Source organism: Chelon labrosus (genome assembly GCF_963514085.1).
Source record: "Chelon labrosus genome assembly, chromosome: 17".
Taxonomy (NCBI): Eukaryota; Metazoa; Chordata; class Actinopteri; order Mugiliformes; family Mugilidae; genus Chelon; species Chelon labrosus.
The window spans coordinates 4,122,292-4,146,876 of record NC_140350.1 but is presented as its reverse complement, the minus strand read 5'-3'; the positions used below and the strand labels follow the sequence as shown (position 1 = coordinate 4,146,876).

Genomic DNA, 24,585 nt, shown 5'->3' with positions numbered 1-24,585 from the left:
CAAGCCTTCGTGACTGAACTGCTGCAGAGAAATCACAAGGAAACACAAGGAATGAAAATTTTTGGCGCGGTGACTCCAAATTTTAGACTTTTGTTTCCAGTCGCATCAAATTCTGTCTTTGCAGAGAAGCAGAGGAGGTGAACGGAGGGTGTCTACAAGTGGTGTTTCCACCATGAAGAATGGAGGAGGAGGTGCGATGGTGTGTGTGCGTGTGTGTGTGTGGGGGGTGACAATTTCGGCAATTTATTCAGAATTCAAGGCAAACCTTCACAAGCACGGCTACCACAACATTCTGCTATGACACAACATCCCATCTGGTTCACACTTGGTGGGACTGTTATTTGTTTTCTGAAGGTACAGTGACCAAAAAAAACAAAACACAACTAAGAAGAATTATGATGGAGTGCTGCATCAGACCTGCCAACCACGTAAACTCAACTGTGGTGGTGTGAGATGTGCTGGACTGCAGAGTGAAAGTTAGCCAAGAGGTGCTTAGCATATGTGGGAACCCCTTCTACACTGCTGGAAAAGCTGAAGCTCATGACTTCTAACCCTAATTTTCATGGCAATGATCACTTTGTCTTCACTAGAAACTAAAGGTCCACTGTGAAAGTTTAAATACAACCGTAAACTTGAGTAATGAGCAATGGTGGCAGTTAGAAAGAAGTTATCAATGCCTGTGAAACTCCATCCTAAACAACTGTTTTATGTTCACCCGACACATGTAGGTGATCAAAGAAATTCATCATGACGCAATTTTATTATGACACAAGGATGACCAGCATTTATGCTTGGTCAGATATTATTTATTTATTTCTATTTCTGTTTTCATTAATGATTAATGAAATCTGTAGTTGCAAACGAGCCCAAAACACATTGAAATGTGAGTTGAAATGCAAATCCAGTCAGATTTTGAGTCAGATTTGTTTCAACTCAACAATCTGGGTGCTCATATAGGATTTCAAAGTGTTCTGTTGTGTCCCTCCCAAGATGACACACAACTAAAAGGTAAACTCAGACTGTAAACAGATGCCAGAATAAACTGTCTGATGGCCCTTTGGGGGGAGGCTTCTGTACAGTACTAATGTAGCGACATGGTTACTGACAACCGTGGCGTCACCACAGCAAGCCATCCGAGTAAGTTGGTGATGTCTGGACACACAAATCTGATGTTGTTACTTGCAAATAACAGTGCTGACAGTCTGTCCTAAAGTTCTAATTTGAGAAACAAATGTGAATGGCCTGCAGTCCGACCAAAGCCTAACATGTCCCACTGAATAAAGGCTTGAAATCCTTGTCTTACTCTGCCTCAGAGTGCCTGGGCAAAGTTTTACTATCTGCCGACTATTATTTTTGTCTCATTTCCTTGATGCTGTGCATTGCACTGTCACAATACGCCTTATCCTCCCTCAGACCAAAGTACAAACTGCCCATGGTAGGATAGACAGCATACACAACAACACTGGGAACTGCTGTTAAAGTTTGGTATGGAGCATGGAAAGTCTACTTGCAATGGAAATTACAAATACTTTAAATACCACTTTAATACGGCCAGGCTGCCTGTTTCCAGTCTTTCTCAACTTCTTCTTTTTTACTAGCAACAACTGAACTGTTTTCACTGACACGCTATATAACTGAGCACACCTCTGATGTTCTGGTATTTCTGGTATACTGGATGATTGATGAAACTAATGAAACAAAAGTTTCACACTGGATTTAAACCTGCAATTTTCTATAGCTATACAAAGGACATTTGATTAATTGAACAAAAAGGCAAAACACTGTGGTAAGACATGGCACAACATCTAGTTTCGTTATCGTTATAGTTTCGTATTTTTACAGCTGTGTGAACCATACTGGTTGTAGGTAAGAGGGCATAAAGCACAAAGGCATCTGTTTAGATGTAAAATATGAGTTTCAGTATGAGAGTAAATGACCTCTCATGCTCCAAGATTCCTTAGAGACAGTAGAGCACTTAGCCACACGTTACTGGATTTAGTTTTTATTTTCAATTCTTGTTTTTCTCTAATGAAAAACACTGGAATCAGTGTGAGCAAGTAAAATGTGAATATTAATAAAACACTAAAAGTGGCCTGCTCACACATAAAAGGATGAGACCACAGATTTTTAAGGTAAGTAGGGCTTAGTAATTTGCATCCTGTGACGTTAGTCAACCTGTTGTCAGGTTTCAATCCATTTCATGTGTGTTTGGGAAGAATCAACATGGATTGAACATTCAACATTCAGTCTACGTGGAGCGCCGCTCTGTTTTCTTAAAGAGACAGAGGGTAGAAGTGATCCCTTCGCTATTGCACAGTGCTACACCATTTGTGCATGCCCAGTCACACTAAGCAGCTCTAGCAATATTCAGACTAGCGTTCAGTTTAAGCTTGCAGGACATGGCCCAGTAACCTACTTTCCCCACAACATGCTCTGTAACATCAGAGAGGAGGCTCTGTGTCATCAGTTAACTAACCTTCACCACAGTATAGTTTCAGCAAAGAGATGCAGGAATCCACATACAGCACAGCTCAAGCAAAGCACGAATAACAATATTCTCAGGAAACCAAATCTACATATGGGCTCTGCCTCACTCAACTCTTAAAGGTTAAATACAATGCTGAAATTCTTCATATGTTTGTCTTCAAAATAAGCAGTGGGGAAGGCTAAAATGAGAAATTAGGCCATGAGGGAAGTGAATGTCACGAAAAACAAGGTGTAAATTAATACACAGTAAATCGTCAGGGGTTGTCACGCCAGTGAGTAGGAAGCATTAATGAGAAGGATTCTAATAAGTGTGACATGGCAATGAGGCAATTATTCATAATTGTGAGATAACTACTGAAAGTTAGAAAAGCTATTTTAATGAAAGAGAATGCTTCTTTTTGGAGCTACAGTGCTTAACTAGGACATTAATGGTTTATATCTACATAAAGCTAAGTGGCAGCATTGCAGAGTGAAGATCTGACGATGTGTTGGGTTTCCCTCTATTCTGTGCACATCCCATCCCATTACAGTCCATTTATCAGGTGAACAGCTCTGTAAACAGGTAACCCTGCAACCCGATACCCTCAAACCATTGTTCTGTGTTTCTGGGTTAACATGCAAAGTCAAACACACACGGGGACAGCACTGGCTAAAATACAGGACAGACAGTGTACCAATGACACAGCTGGAGCATGCTCACTGAAACTGCTTATTACACAGCCCAGATTTACCGCCTTCAGAAACGGTGCAGTAATTGGCTTCATCACATGAAAGTACACCAAAAGGACCGCAAATGACCCCTACCCTCTCTTTACATAAGGTCAGGCATTATACCAAAGTGGAATATACCATTCTATCTAGCCCACCATGTAAATTTTTCCCATTCAGTGACGGGACTGAAAAAATAGCTGGAGGCAGAAGAAGAGAGCTTGAGTCATGCGGCTGGCCCAAATGTTTAAACAGCATGATGTAAAACGGAGCATATGGTGCAGCGAACACCCCAGTTCAGTCAGTCAGTCAGTCAGTCAGTCGTGGAACAGCCCATCCTGTCCCACTCAGCTGTCAGCACACATCCTCATCACTATTCATGTCTTCTGGGCCAACCTCGGCACTGACGCAGCAAGCCGGCAAAATGGCTCAAGCCTCAACGTGAGTAGACGGAGAAATAAGTCACTGATTTGGACGCAGGACGTGTTTGATTCCTTAAACTCGTTTCAGTTATGTCCTATCACTCTGGATCAGGCAACTGAATACATTAAAACAGTCACAATCAACTTGGCTTCAGAAGTTCACCAAACACATCCCTCACTTATTTATGGAGGTGGAATTTGTCATTTCATAGGCAAGAATACTATCACAATATGGCCACGCATATTATTTTCAGGAACTTTTAAATATTCAGGTGTAATAATTAACCTGTGTATGCCCCAAATCAACAGCAGGTTTCCAGGTTAGCATTGTCAACACATGCTAGGCTTCATTATGAAGTAGCTACACTTAAGTTATGGGGTTTAATAACAGCTAAAACCAAAGGAAATAAAATATATACAGTAGCACACGCTTTCCTAAGTCCCATTTATAACTATAACAGTAAAATAGAGAGAGAAGAAGAAATAAAATGCTTCAGTCATTAAGAAGCACCTATTTTTAAATTAGCTTGAATTTAAATTAGCTAGTGAGAGAAAAAAAAACTGAATGTCATTCACGAATGAGAACAGTTTCTATATATATACAGCTGCTTTGAATAATTACAAGAAATAAAATAAACAACTAAAACTCGTTTTATCCGCGCTGGAGAGCAGTTTTCCATTCTTTCACGTTAGCTAGGTGGATTTGTAAGAAGTGTCCACAGCCGCTAAGACTGGAAACTTACCGTGTGCGCGGAGTAATAGGAGTCCGCCGGATCCAGACGGGAGACTTGGGAGCAAAATATCTTCTGACAGGCACAAAGTCAGACGTCCTACATTCCAGAAAAAAAGTTACCCAGAGATAGAAATGCGCCGACGACTCGGTCTGAAAATGATTATTCCCGGTGTATTTGGGATACGGCTTGCTGAGGGAGGAGATCCAGTCCACACACCTCACACTTTACATCTTCATCAGACTGAGGGCTGATCTGAGCGGGTCCTGCTCGCAGACGGATGAAGGCTGAATGAGGAGTCCTCCAGCAGGCAGCAACCAGTGGACGTCCCCGGTCACAGTCCCGCCCCCTGGACTACATACTAACAAAAGTTACTTAAGTACTAAAATAGCCCTAAAATAGAACAGTACTTCTATGAATATTAGATAAAATAATAATAAAAAAAAAAAGCAATATGTATGTGTGTGCGAGTGTGTGTGTTTATTATTATTCTTAATTAATTAATTAATAATAATATTAAGAAGAAGGAGAGAAGAATGTAACATGGTGGAAAACACCATGAAATCTCCAATTTAAACTAAGAATAAACCCGACTTATACAATGAAACGCATATCATTATAATTGTAGTTTGTTTGTTGTTAATATTTGAATTACTGTGCTATATGCACTGTGTTTTTGCCACAATATATTATCCTCTTGGAGGAATATTTGTTTACTGTCTCAAACCAGAAAAAAATGAGATAACACAAATACAATTAATGCGATAATATTTTCACATTTAACTGCAATAAATATCTGTAAACATAAATGGCCTTTTGAGTAGAACAGTGCAATGTAACTCAGTTTACAGTCCGTTAAATGCACATAGCTCACTTCCATATTCTCATGCAGTTGGCGTATGAAAACAAATACATTTTAGCATTTAAAAAATAATAATAATAATAAATAAAGGATTTTTTAAGGAAAATTTGAAAATAAAACAAAAATACTGAAATATTCTCAATTTTTGGTGGCCTCAGGTCATGACCTGTGCTGTGTCACAAAGTTAGGGGCAAACAAGATTTCCTGGATTTGTAAAGTAATATTTTTTTCCATTTTTGCAATTAAACATCAAATGCATGGATTTTACATTACTGTCTTATGGTAAAAATTACGATAAATTGTTGCACTGACTGTGGTTCCATACATGACTAATTTGTGTGACTCATTCATTTTATTCTCTGATTCATGCTTTCAAAAGCCATTAGACTGTGCGGTTGATTATCATATGCTAGCAGGTACTTTATCACACTAGAGAAAGAACAGGTCTATTAATGATGACCCAGTTCCATTAATTGTACCAATAAGCAATTACATTTTGCTAGAGCGCACAAAAGCAAAACCTCTGCTATGTGGAATCCAGCCATGGTTAAGACATCTACTGAGTCTCCCCTACAGTGATAGGCCAAAATGTCTTCTGCGAGAAGGGCATACGAGGTGCGATTCAGTTGTTTCACTTAATCCAGGTCAATAGACACTGTAGCACCACCCTTAGGTCAATCCGTGCAATTCAACGGTGGAAACAGTTAAAAATTTGCTTGAAGGTACAATAAAAAATATCCAGTCACAAATAAAAAGTCATGCATTGCATACAGTGTGAAAGTATTTATGCATTTTACACTATTGATTGCTATTTTACACTATTACAAATGCATTCTCGTGTAAGAAGCATTTTTATGTTGTAACTTGTTATTGTGGTGGCCTGTTTTCTGTATACAGCATTATTAATATTGAGCGGTAACTAAAGCTGTAAAATAAGTGAAGTGAGGTAAAGGATATTTCTAATCTGAGTAATAGTATCTTTGAAATGTATGTATTTATGTAAGGTTTAACTGGAATAAATGTAAATAAAGTTATAGCACTGTTAACATTTCATGTTGAATTTGGGATCTTGTGAGTCAGACACTGATCAGTATACTGCGTCAGAGGAACCTGTAACGAAGAAGTCATGGAAAAGTTCAAGCAACCAACCAACAGATTAAAGAAATTGCTGCAAGAGTGACTCACTTTGCTTCTCAGATTTCCCCATTGATATTGTTAAATGGGCATTTTGTCTTTTACAACAGAGACATTGATATTGTGGTCCCGGCTGTTGACATACCACAAATATTTATTGAAAAAATAAGTATGTGGCAACCAAACAGCAACTTGCACATAATGCACAATATAATTTAGTAAACAGGTAGTGATTTTAGTGGTAGACCAAATGTGCTCTAAAATGTTTCATCGTGAGTCGAGGCTTCAAAGAAGCTCTTGGACTTCTGTTTGTTCTTGTATCATGAGTACGTTTCTTATACATAAGATAAGATAAGATAAGATAAGATAAGATAAGATAAAATAATCCTTCAGTTTATCCCACAGTGGAGAAATCTGGAATCTGGGTCAGAAAGTCTGAGGAAAAGTGAGTGAAAAACAAATATTTAAGGTTTTCTCTCTCTATATATATATATATATTTGATATATATAATATACAGTTATAGATATGGCTGTGTGGAAAGCCGTGTAGCAGTCATCTCAAAGGTCGAGTAGTGTTTTTGAAGTACTGAGGGTGTGCACACTTGGGGTGTGCTACGTTATAGCACCAGCATTTCAGAATGGAAAAAAAGTGGCCTTTATACAGGTGAATCCACTTTGAAAGGTGTGTGTACATTTTCTCTTTAGCACAATTCCTTTTACGCTTAAGCTTAGAGGGCCAATCAGCTCTTTTCCCCAAAGCTGGGAGAAAGCTTGAGTCTGAGAGTTGTTGCGCTTCATTTGCAAAAGATAAATGACAAATCATGTGTGGGCGGAAACTAGTCTGTTACCTGCTGCTCACACCTCTGGGAGTTGCCTGGACTTCTCACATAATATTTCACTGCATGACATACAGACAGATGGACATCAATTTAAATGCCTTGTTGTCAGTCTGTTGATGAATAAAGTGGGAGTTTGCCTCAGTGTTCACATGCCAATTCAAATTTCTGCGTCTTTTAAAAGAGACTCACACCAAAAGGTATTGCCGTCTGTGTTGTGTTGGTTAGTGTGACTCCAGTCACACTAGTAAGAATGGTTAAAGGAGGACAGAGCTAAAAATTTAGATATTTCTGTTGACTTCACTGGCGTATCTGCAGTCTTTAATGGTATGGGTGAGTGTGTCCTCTACATCTGTTCATTGCACTGCAAACAAGTGCAGAGACACTGTTGCTATTTTAACACTTCAGAACCAAGGTCATAATGATAGCTTAGATATTTAAAAATATATACGTATAAGCTAGGAATCGAATTATCTCATTATCTCTTAGTTTATTTTAGTCTGTGTTCAGTTTCATGCTGCTCTTTATCAGGGAGTCACACACTTACCCACGTACACACACACAATTCAGTGTCAAAGTGAACCCAGACTGCCTCTGCTCTTGAGCATGATTAATAACCAATGACAGCGTGCACTATTCGAGAGAATTTCCTTTTTATGTTCATTGAAGAGAGTGAGTGAACCTTGATGAGAGTGTGCATAGCCACAACTCAAAAAGTCAATAACAATCAATCTGCCCTGCCGTTGTATTATAAGGCCAAGAAGAAGATTACGGTAGACATCCACTCCCTCACTGGATACAAGGGGATTAAAATATTTTAAAAGATGTTTATAATTTCATTTTTAGGTGTGTTTGTCAGTATCAGATAAGTAAAAAAAAAAAGGTAAAATCATTTATTTCCAAATAACTAGTAGCATCCCCTTGGTGGAGTGAGAGTGAGAGTCTCAAGCTTTCCATGAGTGTTTCTTACAAAAACAATGCAGCTTATTATGTTGTGTTAACTTTTACAGGAATTGGTGTTTTGTTTTGTTTTTTCCATTTATACACACAGTATAACCATTAAAGTATTAATATAAAAGAGTGAGCCATTTAAATACATGGGCATGTCTTTCTAAACGTCAGATTTGCATTTCTGTGTGCAAAACAAGCAAGGCACTGTGTCTGGAACTGTATTTACACCCTCTAAATATGTTTGAAAAAATATCCACCTTGTCTCACACTAAAAATAGTAAAAATATTCCATCTGGGGACACAGAAACATGTTTTTATGAGAATCAAATGTTCAAGATCCATCCAGCTTCTATGCAGGAACCATAATCGCAACGAACAACTCAAACAATAAAGAATAATGTGAATGTGCAGTAATTCACACAGTAATTCTCATAACAATGTGCAATACATCTGTGCAATAATTTGTCACAACAATCTGCAACACAAACAAGTGCAATAATTTCACGTGATGTGCAATAACAGTGACTTATTATTATGTGTGAATGAGATTGTTATGGCAATATTTTTTATTTTTATATTTTTTAACATATTTTTTTATTCTAGTTTAATTTCCTTTACTTTTTAAATTTATTTTTATTCACGGAAAAACTAAACAACCTAAAAATACATTCTAGATATTTCTTATAGCATAAATGTGTAAATGTATATAACTTGTTACATTTTCCGAAAAAAACAAACAAACACTGATATATTCATTATATCGTCTATTTCTTAATTACTGTCTGAAATAGTTAGATGTACATTTTAATATTTAAATATCTGTTATATTTATTCATATTAAATAAACAAAACAAACCGTCCAGCCTTACACTGTTTCACTGGAGGGCGCTAATACAAAGCACCAGGTGGTCCGTGAACAACTTGAGAAGGAGGAGGCCATTCACTAGCCTGTTTTAGCTACACACACCTAGCTACTGTTAGCTAGCCGGCGGCTAACGAGCAAGCTAAAACACCAGTTTGTCTTGATGTCGCCTGTCTTATCAAGTGATGGCAAGAGAACATTGTTCACAGACAGAAGCTGGTGAGTGCATAGCATGCGTTCGGTTCGCGACTAAATATTTTGCATTTACAGACTTTGCAGTTGTGTGTCAGCCAGCGAGCTAAGTAACCGAGCGCAAAGCTAGCTAACGTTAGCTCGGCTCTCATTAGTTAGTGCCTAGCTAATACGGCTTTTCTTTCTTTTCAGAACTGTATTACCTCATTGCCAGATTTCTACAGTCTGGACCTTGTAAAAAATCAGCACAGGTAACATCATACAACAAGCAAAATAGTAACTCGTCTGTTATAATTCGTCTAGAGAAGTAGCCGTGCTAGCATCTAGAGCTAACTGTGTCTGTCTGTTGTTAGATTCTGATCGAGGAGCTGGAGGAGTATGAGGTAGGTTCAGCTGGACCTTTCTGTGTTTATTCTCATGTGTAGTGTCCATGTGCCTGCCTTTCTTGACGCTTTTCGGTCAAACTTTGAGTATTTTTTACCGTTGTTAAGATAAAGGAGCGCGTTTCCCTGTCGAGACGAACCAGGCAGTTTTGTGTTATCTCTAATAGCTTGTCTATTAACTTTAGTTGGTCCCGCAACGATGGAGTTGGGACGGGAAGAAATACAAACGGACCTTCCAGGACTGGGTGAGTGTGTTTTGTCATAATGAACTTTTTAATCAAATTAGTCATTTTACTTCGCTTTTAATCGACAATCGCGCCGTGGCGTGTGTCTGTGTTTTTAATAAAATTACCCATTAAAAATAAATGCGTTGGACTTGAGTTTATATTTATTCGAGTATATTTAACATCTATATTAGTATAGGTCTGTTGATAAATAACTATATACGGGCTTTGCTATTGTGTGGGCTAATGGGCGGAGAATAAAGACATGGGCAGGCAGTGATAGGCTGAACCAGATCCAGAGAGCTGTCGATCTCCCTTATCGGCCAATGAAATCACAGTTACTTTTGCAAAGGAACCGGAAAACGAGTTTGGATTGGCTGTGAGCGTTTCTGACCCTCCTCTTTCGTTTTTTCGCCTGTTCTCTCTGTGGTTTGTTTTTCAACTATCTGCATGACAAAACCATTCTGTAAAATATAATTACGAGCAAGTATAAACATAACGAGGTAAAAAAAAATAAAAATAAAAAAATCACGTCCTTTACAAGGAATTATTGATTTGTACGTTTGTGTGACTGCTTAGCTGTTTGAATGGTATCATATAATTCTATTGTGGATATAAAACAATTTAAGTAGACCAGAAAATCAAAATGGTGGAGTTTTATCCCATTGCATTGTCTAGTTGAATCGCTTGTTTGAGAGGGTAATTAACTTGATTTGTAGAATGAATAAAAAAGTTTAATAAACACCTGCAACAATCAGTGGATAGTTGCATATGAACATTTTTTCACTTAAATTGTGTCCTTCTCTAATAGATACAGTTGTTAGAAGAAATTAATATGACATTTAAATAGAGTTTATCGGCTCAATTTCAATGTCAGCTTGGTCAACAGATGGGACATGTTCTTAGTGCTAATATGCTGGTTAATCTGACATGTAATAATTATCTGTGATTTTATAGGTGATTTTGAACCAGCACATTCCTGCAGACTATCTGCTCCGTGTGTGTCAGCGGATTGGCCCACTTATAGAGAAGGAGATCCCACCTAGTGTTCCTGGAGTCCAAACGCTGCTGGGGCTGGGGAGACAGTCTTTACTGCGCACCACCAAAAGTGAGCCATCCACCGTTGTCCTTTACTCTCTGTATTTGTTGTCGGTCGTCATACCATCTGTTTTCAAATTCAAATAAAATCATTTATTTTACGCAATAATTTTTGACCAATTGTCTGTGTAACTAAGGCTGTGGCCACAAGGTATGCAGTGGCTCAGCTGTTGCTGCGCTCCACCGAGGTCGTCCACCAGAACCTCCAGTCAACAATGGAAGTCCTCCAAATATTGGTGTGTGATTTATTTTTTATTTTTTTAAAAATCCTTTTTATCTATTTATATAATTTCTACAAATTATGTCAGAAAGGTCAAAAAGCAGTTTTCTGTACTCTTCAGCCTTTTGCCACAACTAATCATTCAAATGTCTGTCTCAAGTGCCCATCATGGGTGCTCGCCAGGCCACAGGCACAACTCGTTTTGGCCAGGTCCTGCCGTCTTCCTCCTACCAACACATGAAGATACACAAACGGATCCTTGGCCACCTTTCTGCAGTCTACTGTGTAGCCTTCGACCGCACCGGTCGTCGGATATTTACGGTGAGTCGTAAATATTGCAGAGCAACTTCATTTTGTGTATTTTATTAATTGTGCTTCGAGCTGTCATTTATTATGTAAGCCGACTGTTTAAAGTCCGAAAACATATAGTGCAAATTGAGGATCTCTCTGAGTTGTAGTTGTTACCACTGCTGTAAGACAGTGCTTGCTTTATTAGTTACAGACCCATTTTGCTTTTGTCACTGTAAATACACTCACTTTCTAATTCTTTAGGTATACAAGTGAAAACAGGTACATTCTAATATAGCAGTTCTTCACAAAGTCTCTTCGTGACTGTTCTAATGTTCAGTTTATATTGAAACAGTGTAAGAAAGCTGGAACTGTATGATCATTTTGGTGGATGTAGTTTGTGGTGCTCTTAAACTAGATTGAATTACACAATGAAAACACAGTTGAATCAACAGCTCACCCAGTTATTTAAAACTAATGCAAAATACCATAACCTTCATGAAGATAAGATTTAGTGCATGACTGTTGGATTAGAGTGAAGTCATTTTTACTAGTGTGCCTCATTAACTGGCAAGTGAGTGTGTATTTTGCATAATGCACATTTGCTTGTCATGAAGATGCCTTTTTGTTTTTGTTCACAGTGTATGGTGTTAGATGATGAACACTCTTCAGTCAGAGTCCCAATAAAAACGTCTCATTTGTCAATGTCTGATGTTTTTTAGGGTTCTGATGACTGCCTGGTGAAAATCTGGGCCACAGATGACGGCCGGCTCCTGGCAACACTCCGCGGCCACTCAGCAGAGATCTGTGACATGGCTGTCAACCACGAGAACAGTCTCATTGCCTCGGCCAGCTGTGACAAAATCATTAGAGTCTGGTGCCTACGGACTTGTGCGCCTATCACTATTCTGCAGGCCCATGCTGCCTCCATCACATCCATACAGGTGATAGTTTAGCATTAATCTCCAGTGTTACGAAGGCTTATGTCAGGCTTTCTCATAATATCAGAAGTATGACCTTGATTCTCTACTCTACCCCTGTACTGTGTCAACTTAAATTAGGTGTTTGCTGCCGTCATGTTAAATACTGGCCAGACCTAATCAACACTGACCTTCTCTCCCCTCAGTTTTGTCCTGCTGTCAAAGGGACAACGCGATACCTTGCCTCAACAGGTGCAGACGGCATGGTGTGTTTCTGGAAGTGGCACTCTCTCAGCATGAAATTCAAGTAAGTAATAATGAGACATTTAGTGTAGCTTTTTTTAGCTGCTGATTTTCTTTTTTCATAAAAACAACCACCGCTTTCTTATTTTGTTCTTTCCCTTAGTGATCAACCAGTCAAGTTTGTTGAGCGTTCACGGCCAGGAGTACAAGTGTCCACTTCCTCTTTCAGTAGTGGTAAGGGTGTGCCCAGACCAAACCGATATCACACCATCTAGATAACATTCTGGATACGTGTCTCTTCTTTTTTCCACTCCTTTTGCTTAAAGTAAAATAAAATCAATGGCATACATTAGTGTACAGTGGTGTATGTTTTCAAAATGAAAAAATGTTTTGAGTTTGATAAAATTCACTGGGAAAATATAATTTACATATGTTATATCGATGTATGAATATGGACTGATGGTGTTCTTATCACTTCCATTTCATTCTGCTTACTGTTAATAGGTGGCATGTTCATGGCTACCGGTGGAACGGATCACATGATCAGGGTGTACTACCTTGGTGCTGAAACTCCTATGAAGGTCTCTGAAATGGATGCTCACACGGTAAGAAAGAAAAACACTTATTCTTCTTGGTCAACTCTGTTAAAGCCTTTAAGCTTCATTTAATGTCTGACTTAAGTTATTAACCTTCTTTTTGTCTTTTGTCAGGATAAAGTCGTTGTCGTGCAGTTTAGTAATAACAGTGACAGGTGAGTGTGTTTGCTGAGATCTACACAGATGTCAAACTGGTTTTTGTGTTGTTTACAAACTTCTAAAGTTGAATGTGTGTGTGTGTGTGTGTGCAGCCTAAGGTTTGTGAGTGGCAGTCGTGATGGCACAGCCAGGATCTGGCATTACCAGCAACAAGAGTGGAAGAGTATCACATTGGACATGGCTGCAAGGCTGCCTGGGTAAGAAAGCGTTTTACATGACACAGAGTTTTCCGATGTCGTTTCGGTCCTTTTCATGTCTGATGGAATATTTTCATTTAGGAGCGCTGCTGCCAATGGGGATGATAAAGTCAAGCTGGTGGTGACCATGGTGGCCTGGGACCGCGCAGATACCACCGTCATCACAGCGGTGTCAAACTACCTGCTGAAAGTGTGGAGTGCAACATCTGGACAGCTGCTGCATGTTTTGTCTGTGAGTGGTTGAATCGGACATTTTTGTTGCAATGCTCCCTCAGAAAAAAAAAAAGAGTGAAACAGCTGTTTTTCACCAACTGAAAACCCTGAAAGTTGGCGCTCGCTTTCTGTTTAAGGGTCACGATGACGAGGTATTCGTGATGGAGGCTCACCCATTCGACTCTCGTATCATACTGTCTGCTGGCCACGATGGCAACATTTTCATCTGGGACCTCAGCAAAGGAACCAAGATCCGCAATTTCTTCAACATGGTAATTTATCAGCAATGTGAGGACCCTACCAGGAGTGTTTTTTTCACACTAGCATTTAGCTCATATTATAATATTTGTTTCCAGATTGAGGGCCAAGGCCATGGTGCAATTTTTGACTGCAAGTTCTCAAGTGACGGGCAGCATTTTGCCTGCACTGACTCACATGGCCACTTGTTGATCTTTGGCTTCGGCTGCAGCAGACCATATGAGAAGGTAACGGCATATTCAGTATTCTTGGAAACATAATTGCTCTGTCATATCATCTTTTTGGTAAATAAGATGATATATAAAAAAAAATTATCTTGTTTATACATCTGTTCTTTAATCACGGTAGGTAATCGTGTCACCTCTTTTTGAATCAACATATCGACTCTTGATCCCTTTTAGATCCCTGACCAGATGTTCTTCCACACGGACTACCGACCTCTTATTCGTGACTCTAATAACTACGTTCTGGACGAGCAGACGCAACAAGCCCCTCACCTTATGCCTCCACCTTTCCTGGTGGACGTTGACGGGAATCCTCATCCCCCTCACTACCAGCGCCTGGTGCCAGGAAGAGAAAACTGCAAAGAGGATCAGCTAATACCTCAGCTAGGATACATGGCTAACAGTAAATAACCCACTCGTTACTTATTCCATTCACTATGTTTTTTGCAGTTTTAACTTAAGAAACTTAGTTTGATCCGTGATCTGCCTCTTTGTTTCTTAGGTGATGGAGAGCTGGTTGAGCAGGTACTTGGCCAACAAACGGCAGAAAATGAAGAAAATATGTTGGACAATCTCATCAGACAGTTGCAGAATGAGCAGGACGAGCGTCAGAATCAAGAACCGCAAGCTGAAGGGGAAGAGGGTATGTATTACTTAACGTTATGTAGGGAAATTTTACAGAGATTTTTCATTGTGCTGTGCTCATCAACATACATTTGTTCTTTAAAGCTGGTGATGGAGCAGAGGTGATGGCCTCCTCTCCAACTGTTGGACCTCGCAGAAGTGGACAGGTTGATGGGGTGTGGCAGATGCAGCATAATGCCCTTCGTAGTCAAGTAGCCACAGAGAGGGATCTGCTGGCCTGGAGCCGTAGAGTGGTGGTCAATGAAGTACCACAAGGAATATTCAGGTAAGACGGAAGGATGAATTAAAGTAGTTTTAAGGATATTACATAGATCACTTTAGATTTTTATACAAATTTATCATCCTTTAATGAAGACCTTTTAGTAATTGTGTACATGTCATCATTTTTAAAGAGTAATGGAGGAGAGCAGACAAGCCAAAGGCAACATGGAATGTTCTCTATACAATGTGGAGAGGAGGAAGAAACCAGTAACTTGCACACCCAAGGTATGATAGTTTTCATGTGGGTTGTTTTCATAAGTAGCTAGTCGTATATATATCCAAATAATTTTCTGCTCTTTAATTTCATCCCTCGATCTTTTGCACGGTGTAGAGCGATCCGCTGACTTCACGTCTGCGCTCCCTGCGGCCAACCAAGAAGAAGCAGCAACGTCACACCTATCAAACCCGCTCAGCTCAAGTCCGCCGTCCTGGAAGCAGAAGTCGACATACCAGCAACCGACGGAACTCTGACAGCCAGATAGACTCTGACAGTGATAGAGACGTACGTTCCATCTTTCTACTCACCAAAACACTACTAGCAGAGCTGTCTTGAGCATGAGTTGTAATGTTACACATGCTAGAAGTCATTGAAATTAAGCCAGAAAAGAGCACTGATAACTCCAGTTTATGATGAGAAAGGTGCTGTTTGTGTTGACAGGCAGCAGAACAGGTGGAGCAAACCGATGCCTCCTCCGATGGTGAAACTCAGTGGCAGGATGAAAGCAGCTCCAGGTTAATAATCTTAACTGGGCACGCTTTACAAGATGTAGTTGTATTTAACCACCTAACAGCATCCCTTTATGATTCTCAGTGACTCCTCCAGTGAATATTCTGATTGGACAGCTGATGCAGGGATCAACCTTCAGCCACCAAAGCGACCTACCAGGAGGCCCGTACAGCCTGCAGGTTACAGCAGCTCTGAGGAGGAAGAAGGTGGTGAGGAGGCCAAGGAGGCAAAAAAGAAGGAAGCTGAGAAGAAGAAGAAGCCCAAGGAGACCAAACAGGTGAGCTACCATGACCTACAGATCCATTACTCACAATAAAAGCATAGCTTTGTAGCTGGTTTACACATTATAGGAAGAATTATGTACCTTAACATCTAAACAAATTGTATACATTCAGAAACCCACATCTTCTCTGGGTGGACTTGATGCTGAGGAGTTTTTGCCGCCATCATGGATAATGGAAACGATCCCACGCCGCTCTCCTTTTGTTCCACAAATGGGAGATGAGGTAAAACCTGTCACTCTAGCATCAAACAGAAATGCATATCATATTTAATCCTTTTAAGCATACCTCTTGTGTCCTCCTCCAGCTCATCTACTTCAAACAGGGCCATCAGGCCTACGTCCGAGCTGTACGCAGGGCCAAAGCCTACAGCATCAACCCTCAGAAACAGCCGTGGAACAGACTCAACCTCAGGGTGAGGCACTGTTTTATATAAAAGCCAGAGCAGTAAGCAGACCGTACATGCTCCTTTAGAGCTAAGCTTCCTAGAGAGTCTGAAAATAGCAGCCAATTTATGTAACTTTCTGACAACGTTAACCTGGCAGGCAGTCATGCCCACTGTGCAGAAATCTTCCACTAATCTACAGCTACTGGACTTTGTCACAAAGGAGCTACAAATTTTTTTTTCTTCTGCCCATTTAGGACCAGGAATCTGTGAAAGTGGTTGGAATCAAGTACGAAGTGGGACCCCCTACGCTCTGTTGCCTAAAGCTGGCTTTCTTGGACCCAGTCTCAGGGAAGATGACCAACGAATCTTTCTCTTTAAAGTGAGTATTTATATTCAGTACATACAGTACAATAAATAATGGAAATCATATGTATTTCATCCCTTTTTTATTCCCTGTTTGTCAAGGTATCATGACATGCCGGATGTCATAGACTTTCTGGTACTGCAGCAGTTTTACAATGAGGCAAGAGAGCACAACTGGCAGCCAGGTTAGTTATTCCCCAGAAGTGTTTTAAAGTGACATGTTTACTACTCATCTTTGTTGTGGACCACCCATCACTTTCATTTAATCTTCTCCTCAGGTATGAGATTCCGCAGCATCATCGATGACGCCTGGTGGTTCGGATCTGTGGAGGATCAGGAGCCCCTGCAGCTGGAGTATCCAGATAGCCTGTTTCAGTGCTACGCAGTGAAGTACGTGTATATCTCGACAGTGTTTGCTGCTGCTGCAAGAACACTCCAACACAATATTATCAACAGGGCTCTTAGTTCATAACATGTTCACATTTCATTAAAGTTGAATCAGAGAAAAAACAAATTCATCTATTTTTGTTTTGTCAGGTGGGATAATGGCGAGCAGGAGAAAATGAGTCCCTGGGACATGGAGCCTATTCCTGAGGAAGGTCAGTATTAATATGAAAGGTTTGCTTGGTCTTAAACAAAAAGCATCATCTTTCTACAATTGCACAAAAAACACAACCAATGAGAGATGATCAGAACACAATTTACAGACATGAGTCAAATTTTCTAATCAGTAAAATGTTGCACCAAATTCGTGTAAAATATACCAGTAATCAATGTCACTATAGAGTTAGGAAAGATATATTACGACTAAAGAATTCCAATAAATCAACCAAAACATTTTTTTCACTTTCTCTAGCCATAATGTGTATGTGCCCTCAAGGCAAAGAGCCTTATTGTTTTAGCATTAATAGATTGTTGTTCAGTACTCATCCCCCAAGATTTGAAACCTCTAGCTGCTCCTTTTCAAGTGCCATTTTTCTGACATAATCGTACAACCAAGTACTTCATTATAAATGACATTTTTACTGGGTCAGTTTAGATTTATTCCCCACTTTTGTTCCAGGAAATGAGAATGGAAAGAAGAAATTTTGTCACATAATCTTGAACATTTCCATTCTGATGAGATTTATAACCTCCACCTAGAATAAGCTATTTTCTCTCTTCTTTATACATGTTATGTAACTGGTGAGCGGATGTAGTTTCATTTTATGATACATTTTGTGGCACCCTCAGCTGCGTTGCCCGAACAGGTTGGCGATGGGGTGGAGGTGGCAGAAGAGGAGATGAAAGCTCTGCTCTACAGGCCTCAGGAAGGAGAATGGGGGGCTCACACTCGAGATGAAGAATGTGAGAGAGTCATCAATGGCATCGACCTGCTTCTGACTCTGGGTAGGCAACAAAGACTTGGCAATAGTTTGTTACACGATAAGTCTCACCGTGTTCATCTTTCCCATGTTTAATCTGATTTGTGTTCGTCCACAGATGTAGCCAAAGCATTTGCAACACCAGTGAATTTGCAGGACTACCCTCTGTACTGTACTGCTGTAGCTTACCCCACTGACCTCAGCACTATCCGCAAACGACTGGAGAATCGCTTCTACAGGTGAGGCAGCAGACTTAACCTCAAGCACAGCCACATTTTGTCTTCACCGAGTTCCACTGACGGATATTCTTCTCTGCCACAGGCGGATCTCTGCATTAATGTGGGAGGTGCGTTACATTGAACACAATGCACGCACTTTCAACGAACCCCAAAGCCCTATTGTAGCATCCGCCAAGGTGGTTACTGACGTTCTCCTCCATTACATTGGGTAAGTCTCCTCTGAGTTCCTGCTAGAGATCTTAGATTATAGGTGTCTGAATACTCACACATGTCTGATTCCTTTTCTTGCCGTCTCCTTCAGAGATCAGAGCTGCACTGACATCTTGGATCTGTTTCACAAACTGAAGTCTGAAGTCAGCAGTGGAGAAGAAGCAGAGGTGAGGCTTTGTAAAATATCCTTTTCAAATTACAATGACTTCTTTTTGCTGTAGATATATACATTTATGTTTATGTGTTCCTCAACAGGTTGACTTGGATGTGGACTCTGACAGTCCAGGAACATCTACAGGACATCGGGTAAGAGTGAGCAGATGTTCCAGCAACAAGATATTTAAATTTACTGCGAGTTGCTTAGTAAATTTCTCTTTCGGTCTCCCAGGGAGTCAACTCGAACTCTAAGAAGCGTGGTGTTGTTCTGGATGTAAAAGCATGGCGAGGTCAATGTCGAGAGCTCCTGCGGCGAATGATAGTATCGCCTGATTCAGAACCATTCAGACAGCCCGTGGATCTCTTTGAGTATCCGGTAAAACACTCTGCAACAACCGCCACTTGAAATTACAACGCCACTCATGACACAAAAGACTTTATACTACTTGTGACATTAGAAATGCATGTTGCAAGTGTAAATTCTTGAACACAGTACTTGAACATTTCTACTTTTTTCCTTGCTTCATTTCAGGACTATCGAGACATCATTGACACTCCAATGGATCTTGGTACAGTGTCGGAGACATTGGCAGTAGGGAACTACGAAAATCCGATGGAGTTTGCCAAAGACGTCCGCCTCATTTTCAGCAACTCTAAAGCATACACACCTAACAAGAAATCACAGGTGTAGTATCAACAGCAAAGCATCAACAACAAAATCACACAAGGAAAATACTGTGGTATTTTAATTATTGCTTTCCTTCGCGTCTAGATTTACACCATGACCCTCAGCTTGTCGGCCTTCTTTGAAAAACACATCATCTCTATCATCTCCGACCACAAGTCTGCCATTCAGAACGAACGGCGGTCTCGTCAGAGACTCAGCTACAGAAGTAGATTGCACAATGGAGGCAGCTCCCCTCCTAATAGTCCATCTCCCAGGTACTGAGCCTCATTCATGTCACCACTCACTTCTATCAGATTATCTTTTTCATTGCTTTAGAAAATATTTCAAATGTGCATTCAACAACTTCAAAAATACTTGAGGTGTTGTTTCTTGTATTTCCTTATTTCAAAACCTAGGGCACAGGGGCTCAATATTATGCAGGTGGTTTTAACATTGGGTCTGATCAGTGAACTTTAAACCTGCTGAAGGTTGCCAACACTGTTTTATTTTGTATGGCTGTTAATTATTCTGAAATCTTGCTTTATTTCTGTTTCATATGTCCAGTCCTAAAGGGAAGCACAAGTCAGGGAAGGTGTCAAAGCCAAAAAAGTCCCAGACCTCATCTAAGAATCGTTCTCAGAGACAATGTCAAGGTATGACTTCACTATTGCATCTATGTTTTTTGCTTTGTAGGTCTCTCTGTTGCGCACCATAATGCTGTAAACTGATTCTATTACAGTTGGTGAAGGGACAGGATTTTTTTGCCTATTTTTAAACCATTTTTTCCCCACAATTGTCTCTGACAAACCAAGCTGACAGTTGGCCATTTTCCGAGCTGTCATGAGCTTCCTTGGTCTTAATTGTTCTGGTGTGTCTCACGCTGTTGGCACTAGTCAAACCCTTGTGGGCAGCTTTTCAGCTGATGAAGTATGTTGAATTAGCAGTAGAATAATTCGATGAAAGATCACTTTGATTAGTTGTTTAGCTCAGAGAACCAATGCTCAAGAATAGAAAGGGAAGTAGTTCAAAAGGCACACAGAAAGCATTTTACATCTTTATCTAATCTGAACTCAAATATCTTCACAATGATCATCTTGGATAAAGAAAATGTAGACCAACTGATCAGCATGATTCAGGAGAGGCCAGCTCTGTACGATGTGAGATGACGTCCCAGTTGGCCTTTGTTACCAGTATGTTCTATGTCCATACCTTAACAAGAAGAATGTCTTCTACTTTACATATTGTTTAACTTTTCCTCTAGCACCAAAATCAGGTCAAAACTTTCTGTCCATTAGGTTCATGACCAAATACTTGTAAAACTAGAATGGAAATCATCACCACTGAGTCACTAGCATGGCTGTAGAAGTTGTTTGGTGATGGCCTTATACTTACCAAGGATCTTAGATAGAAAATCTAAACAAACCTTGTGGTATTTTCTAATGTGATGACAGTTCTCATTTGTAATTGCACTGTGTTGTTTCTTTAGCTCAGCAAAGCAGCAGTGTAGCAGAGGAAGAAGACATCCAGCCTTCTTCCCCAAGTTCAGGGACGAGCAGCGAGAGCAGAAATCAAGGGCCACATCGGGTTACCCGCAGCCAAGCAACTCCGGTGAAGAAGTCAGGTATCACCAGCGTTGCGTCGTATCATTTAATGTGTCGGCATTTTTCCTTTTAGTGTGACATTGAAGTTATGTGGGCGAAATTAACCGTCGTCCTCTTGTCTTGCTCCAGGACGCCAGCGTAGCTTGCATGTAAGTAATGGCCCCAGACAGCGCCACGGGAAGGAAGCGCCGCAGTCGGATGATGACGAGGCATCCGGATCCAACAGCTCCTCATCAGAGTCATCCTCCTCTTCGTCATCCTCCTCTTCCTCCTCATCTTCAGACAGTGAGAACAGTTCCGATTCTGAGATGGAGAAGTATGTGGAAGGAGGAGATCACGACTACAGCAAAGCCCCCTGCCTGTCAGTGCGCCTCTCTGCCCAGGGTCAGGTGGCGGCCTCAGGGAAAAGGAGACATAAAGGAGGAGAGGACATGGCACAGGCGGCTAAAAGGGCACGAGTGCAGCTGCCGGTAGCGGTGGTGGTGGAAGAAGAAGAAGAAGAGGAAGATGATGAGGAGGAGGCAGAGGAGGAGGATGAAGAAGAAGATGCGGAGGAGGAGGATGAAGGGGAAGAGGCAGAAGAGGAGGATGAAGAAGAGGCGGAGGAGCAGCAGCAGCAGCAGCAACAACAGGTTGATGTGAAACATGAAAAGGAAGCTGGAGAGGAGGAAGAAGATGAAGAGGAAGAAGAGGAGGAGGAGGAGGAGCCCGAGGAAGAGGAGGAACCTGAGGAGCAGGAGGAGGATGATGACGATGAGGCGCAGAGAGAGGCAGTAGCAGCAGCAGCAGCAGCAGCTAACAGTCAGAGAGGCAGTCAGTGCAAGTCTCGACGGGTCAATACACGCAACCAGGGCCGAAGGACAGTTCTGTACAGGGACGACTCAGAGGATGATGGCCATGGGTCGAAGGACGACCCCCTCAACCTCGGCATGTCCCGCTCAGGACGGGTGCGCCGCATGACTGAGAAAGCCCGTGTCAGCCACCTCATGGGCTGGAGTCACTGACACGCCGCCCCTTTCCAAACCTCAATTAAAAACTGAACATGAGTAACACATCAGGGATTTTTTTTTCTTTCTTTTTTGTACAAGCGTGTGTATATAATATATATATTATTTTCTTTTTATCTGAGACTGCTTATGACTCTCAAACTGAAAGCTGGTGCTCATGAAACGTTGCCACGGATTTTTCCTCCCTGGTTGACAGAGCTACTGTTCAACACGGACCCTCTCCGACTGGACTAACTCACCTCGGCCTTACTGCTCGCTGGGAGAGCCTTTATGACACTGCGCCCGCGCTTCTCCTCTTCATCCTGCGTGTTTCACGTCCAGTGCTAAAACACTATATCCACCCCTCTTCGTCCGTCCCATGACTTTTCTTACTCCCAGTCACCAAAGAAGGATGCGGAGACGCCAAAAAAATGGTGCTCATATTTCTCTCTGTTCATTTTTCTCGATGAGTAATTCAGCGAAACTCATGCTAGTGGTCGCTGTTTCCGTCACAACCACTGTGAGACATGCGGGATCACTTAGGGTATCTGGTGTCGAGTCTTGAGTTGAGAGCTCACATCATTTTGATTTGTTCTGTGTAGACTGGGGACTAGCAATACTGGCGGCACCATTGTAATATCCCTCTTCCTGTCCTTTGGCCTGTGAATGTTTTCCACCGTTTACTTTTTCTGGTGACTTTTTTTTTTCTGCCTTTTCAATTATTGTATTTAGGTAGAACTGGGTGCTTTATAAAAAAAAATAATAATAATAATTGAAAGTGATTTATCTTTTCTTTCTTTGGGTAAGAAAGCCACTGCATCCTGTTTGCATTCGTACTGTTGGATCAGACCTGCATCCACTCACGGCTTCTTGTGCGACACCTTCTCCACCCAAGCGCGTGCAAAAGAAAAGGGGTTCTTGGCCGACTCTCTTCCACAGATAATATTTATTTTTCCATTGTATTGTACTTGGGTTTCTATTTCGTTTTGTTAGTAGTGATGAGGAAAAGGAAATATTTGCACATTTACCTACTCCATGTGGCAGCTGAGTAACATAGAGATATTAGAGGAAAAGGATGGAACCTCTCGTGAATTTTGTGTAAGAATGTTTGAACTGTGCCAGCACACTCTCCATTTTTAAGTTGAATAGGATATAACTAGAAATGTGTGTGCGTGATTAAGCTGAAGGTCCCATCGGGTTGGCTTCCTCCTGGTCTAAATCAAAGATGGCAATCAGAGATCAGCGCTTTGTTGGTGTGTTCTCTTCATCTTTTGTTTTTTTTTCTGACCATCCGTGGACTCTTTAAACTGCACACATGATGGCTTTTTACACATTTTCCGCTCCCCCCCCCCCCCCCCCCCCGTGTGTGATTCCTGACCGATCTGAAATCTAAATACAAGGTGTCTCTCCTGCAGAACGGGTGCATTCTTTTTCTGTCACACCAATAATGTTTACTTTGTGCAGTCGTGCAGACGTTGTGCTAAATCATTTCAGGCAACGTCCAGTCAGCAGAAAAGATGACTCACGTTCTCATATCAACACTGGGTGCTCAAATCCAAACACACCTCCTCATCCCTCTGTGTGGTCGCTGACGTGACAGAGGGAGAGAGGGGTCTCTGAGGTTATTTTACAGTTTAGTTGGTGTCACGTTTTCAGAGAAAAAAACACACGTCGGCATCTCTTACATGCTGAGCGGCAGCATTAACTGGTGTGTTGAAATGATTCTAGTTGAGTGACAGAACTGCGATTCTTATTTTGGAATCTTATTTTCATATAGTAGATGGCTCTTAGTCTTGACTCGAAGCAACAGACTAGTATACGACAATTCTACTGTAGGTGGAATAAGATTACACGACTGTCTTTTATACATGATGATTTGATTGTATGCGTTTTCTTTTTTAATAAAATAAAAAAAGAATTTCTCTTGATTTTCAGTGTCTATCTGTGTTAGGCCAACACAAGCCTGAAGGGCTATTCAGCAGCACTGAGTCATCTGTTGTCTTTATGGGTCGTAAACATCCACCGAAGGCAGTGATTTGAGAATTTCAGAAAACCGGGACCATCTATTGACTGCGATAGGCAGTCATAAACCGGACTGTACCATTTGCGCCCGCCTAACTGCATTAACGCACTGAAAGCTGGGGTGAGTCAGACGAGGAACAAACAAGGTTGAGCTGTGACGCACCGTGCACCGCCACACCTAGAAACTGCAGAGATGCTGGAGGATTGCAAGAATTAAATCATTGATCAGCGAATAAAGAGGCAATGGTCACTTTTAGGATGAGAAGAGGGCACAGCAAGATGTGCTGTGTATATAAAAAGGCATAGAGAAAGTGGAACAAGTTTTTTTTATGATATCATAAAGTACCCTGATTGTAAATATGTATTATGTGAATGCAACTTCGTCGGATCTGTAAATGCTGATAAAATGTGCTTCTCAAAAGGCAGATTTTTCACAATCGGGAGAGGTGTTGGGTTAGTGCAGGAAA

General features: G+C 40.9%; 2 protein-coding genes across 2 annotated transcripts in view; one reads left to right on the top strand and one right to left on the bottom strand.

The window, feature by feature from the left end:
* Positions 1-4,642, bottom strand: part of npas2 (neuronal PAS domain protein 2) — a 41,203-nt gene extending 36,561 nt beyond the window's left edge. Inside the window, exon 1 of the mRNA XM_084565149.1 lies at positions 4,361-4,642. The gene's annotated coding sequence lies outside the window, so the exon portion shown is untranslated. The remainder of the gene's footprint in view (positions 1-4,360) is intronic.
* A 4,437-nt stretch (positions 4,643-9,079) lies between these two features.
* brwd3 (bromodomain and WD repeat domain containing 3) lies at positions 9,080-24,538 on the top strand. The gene is made up of 40 exons (XM_084564877.1): positions 9,080-9,212; positions 9,378-9,436; positions 9,539-9,568; positions 9,754-9,813; positions 10,750-10,900; positions 11,028-11,126; positions 11,271-11,431; positions 12,121-12,342; positions 12,525-12,625; positions 12,725-12,795; positions 13,066-13,166; positions 13,272-13,312; positions 13,409-13,513; positions 13,595-13,745; positions 13,864-13,998; positions 14,083-14,211; positions 14,386-14,611; positions 14,711-14,851; positions 14,938-15,118; positions 15,246-15,339; positions 15,446-15,616; positions 15,773-15,846; positions 15,926-16,118; positions 16,237-16,347; positions 16,430-16,537; positions 16,765-16,889; positions 16,976-17,058; positions 17,152-17,263; positions 17,411-17,472; positions 18,107-18,262; positions 18,356-18,476; positions 18,559-18,684; positions 18,778-18,853; positions 18,942-18,992; positions 19,075-19,218; positions 19,375-19,527; positions 19,615-19,784; positions 20,074-20,162; positions 20,996-21,130; positions 21,240-24,538. The coding sequence occupies exons 1-40, from the start codon at positions 9,179-9,181 to the stop codon at positions 22,112-22,114; spliced, it is 5,427 nt and encodes a 1,808-aa protein (XP_084421003.1). The 5' UTR covers positions 9,080-9,178; the 3' UTR covers positions 22,115-24,538.
* The last annotated feature ends 47 nt before the right edge of the window (positions 24,539-24,585 follow it).

What these genes read in the sequence shown, in the direction of transcription:
- brwd3 (XM_084564877.1), top strand. Translation starts at nt 9,179, where the DNA reads ATGGCAAGAGAACATTGTTCACAGACAGAAGCTG. An exon ending in TCCGCAATTTCTTCAACATG is followed by an intron (nt 13,999 to 14,082) that starts GTAATTTATCAG and finishes ATTTGTTTCCAG; the next exon opens with ATTGAGGGCCAAGGCCATGG. An exon ending in AACGAATCTTTCTCTTTAAA is followed by an intron (nt 16,890 to 16,975) that starts GTGAGTATTTAT and finishes CTGTTTGTCAAG; the next exon opens with GTATCATGACATGCCGGATG.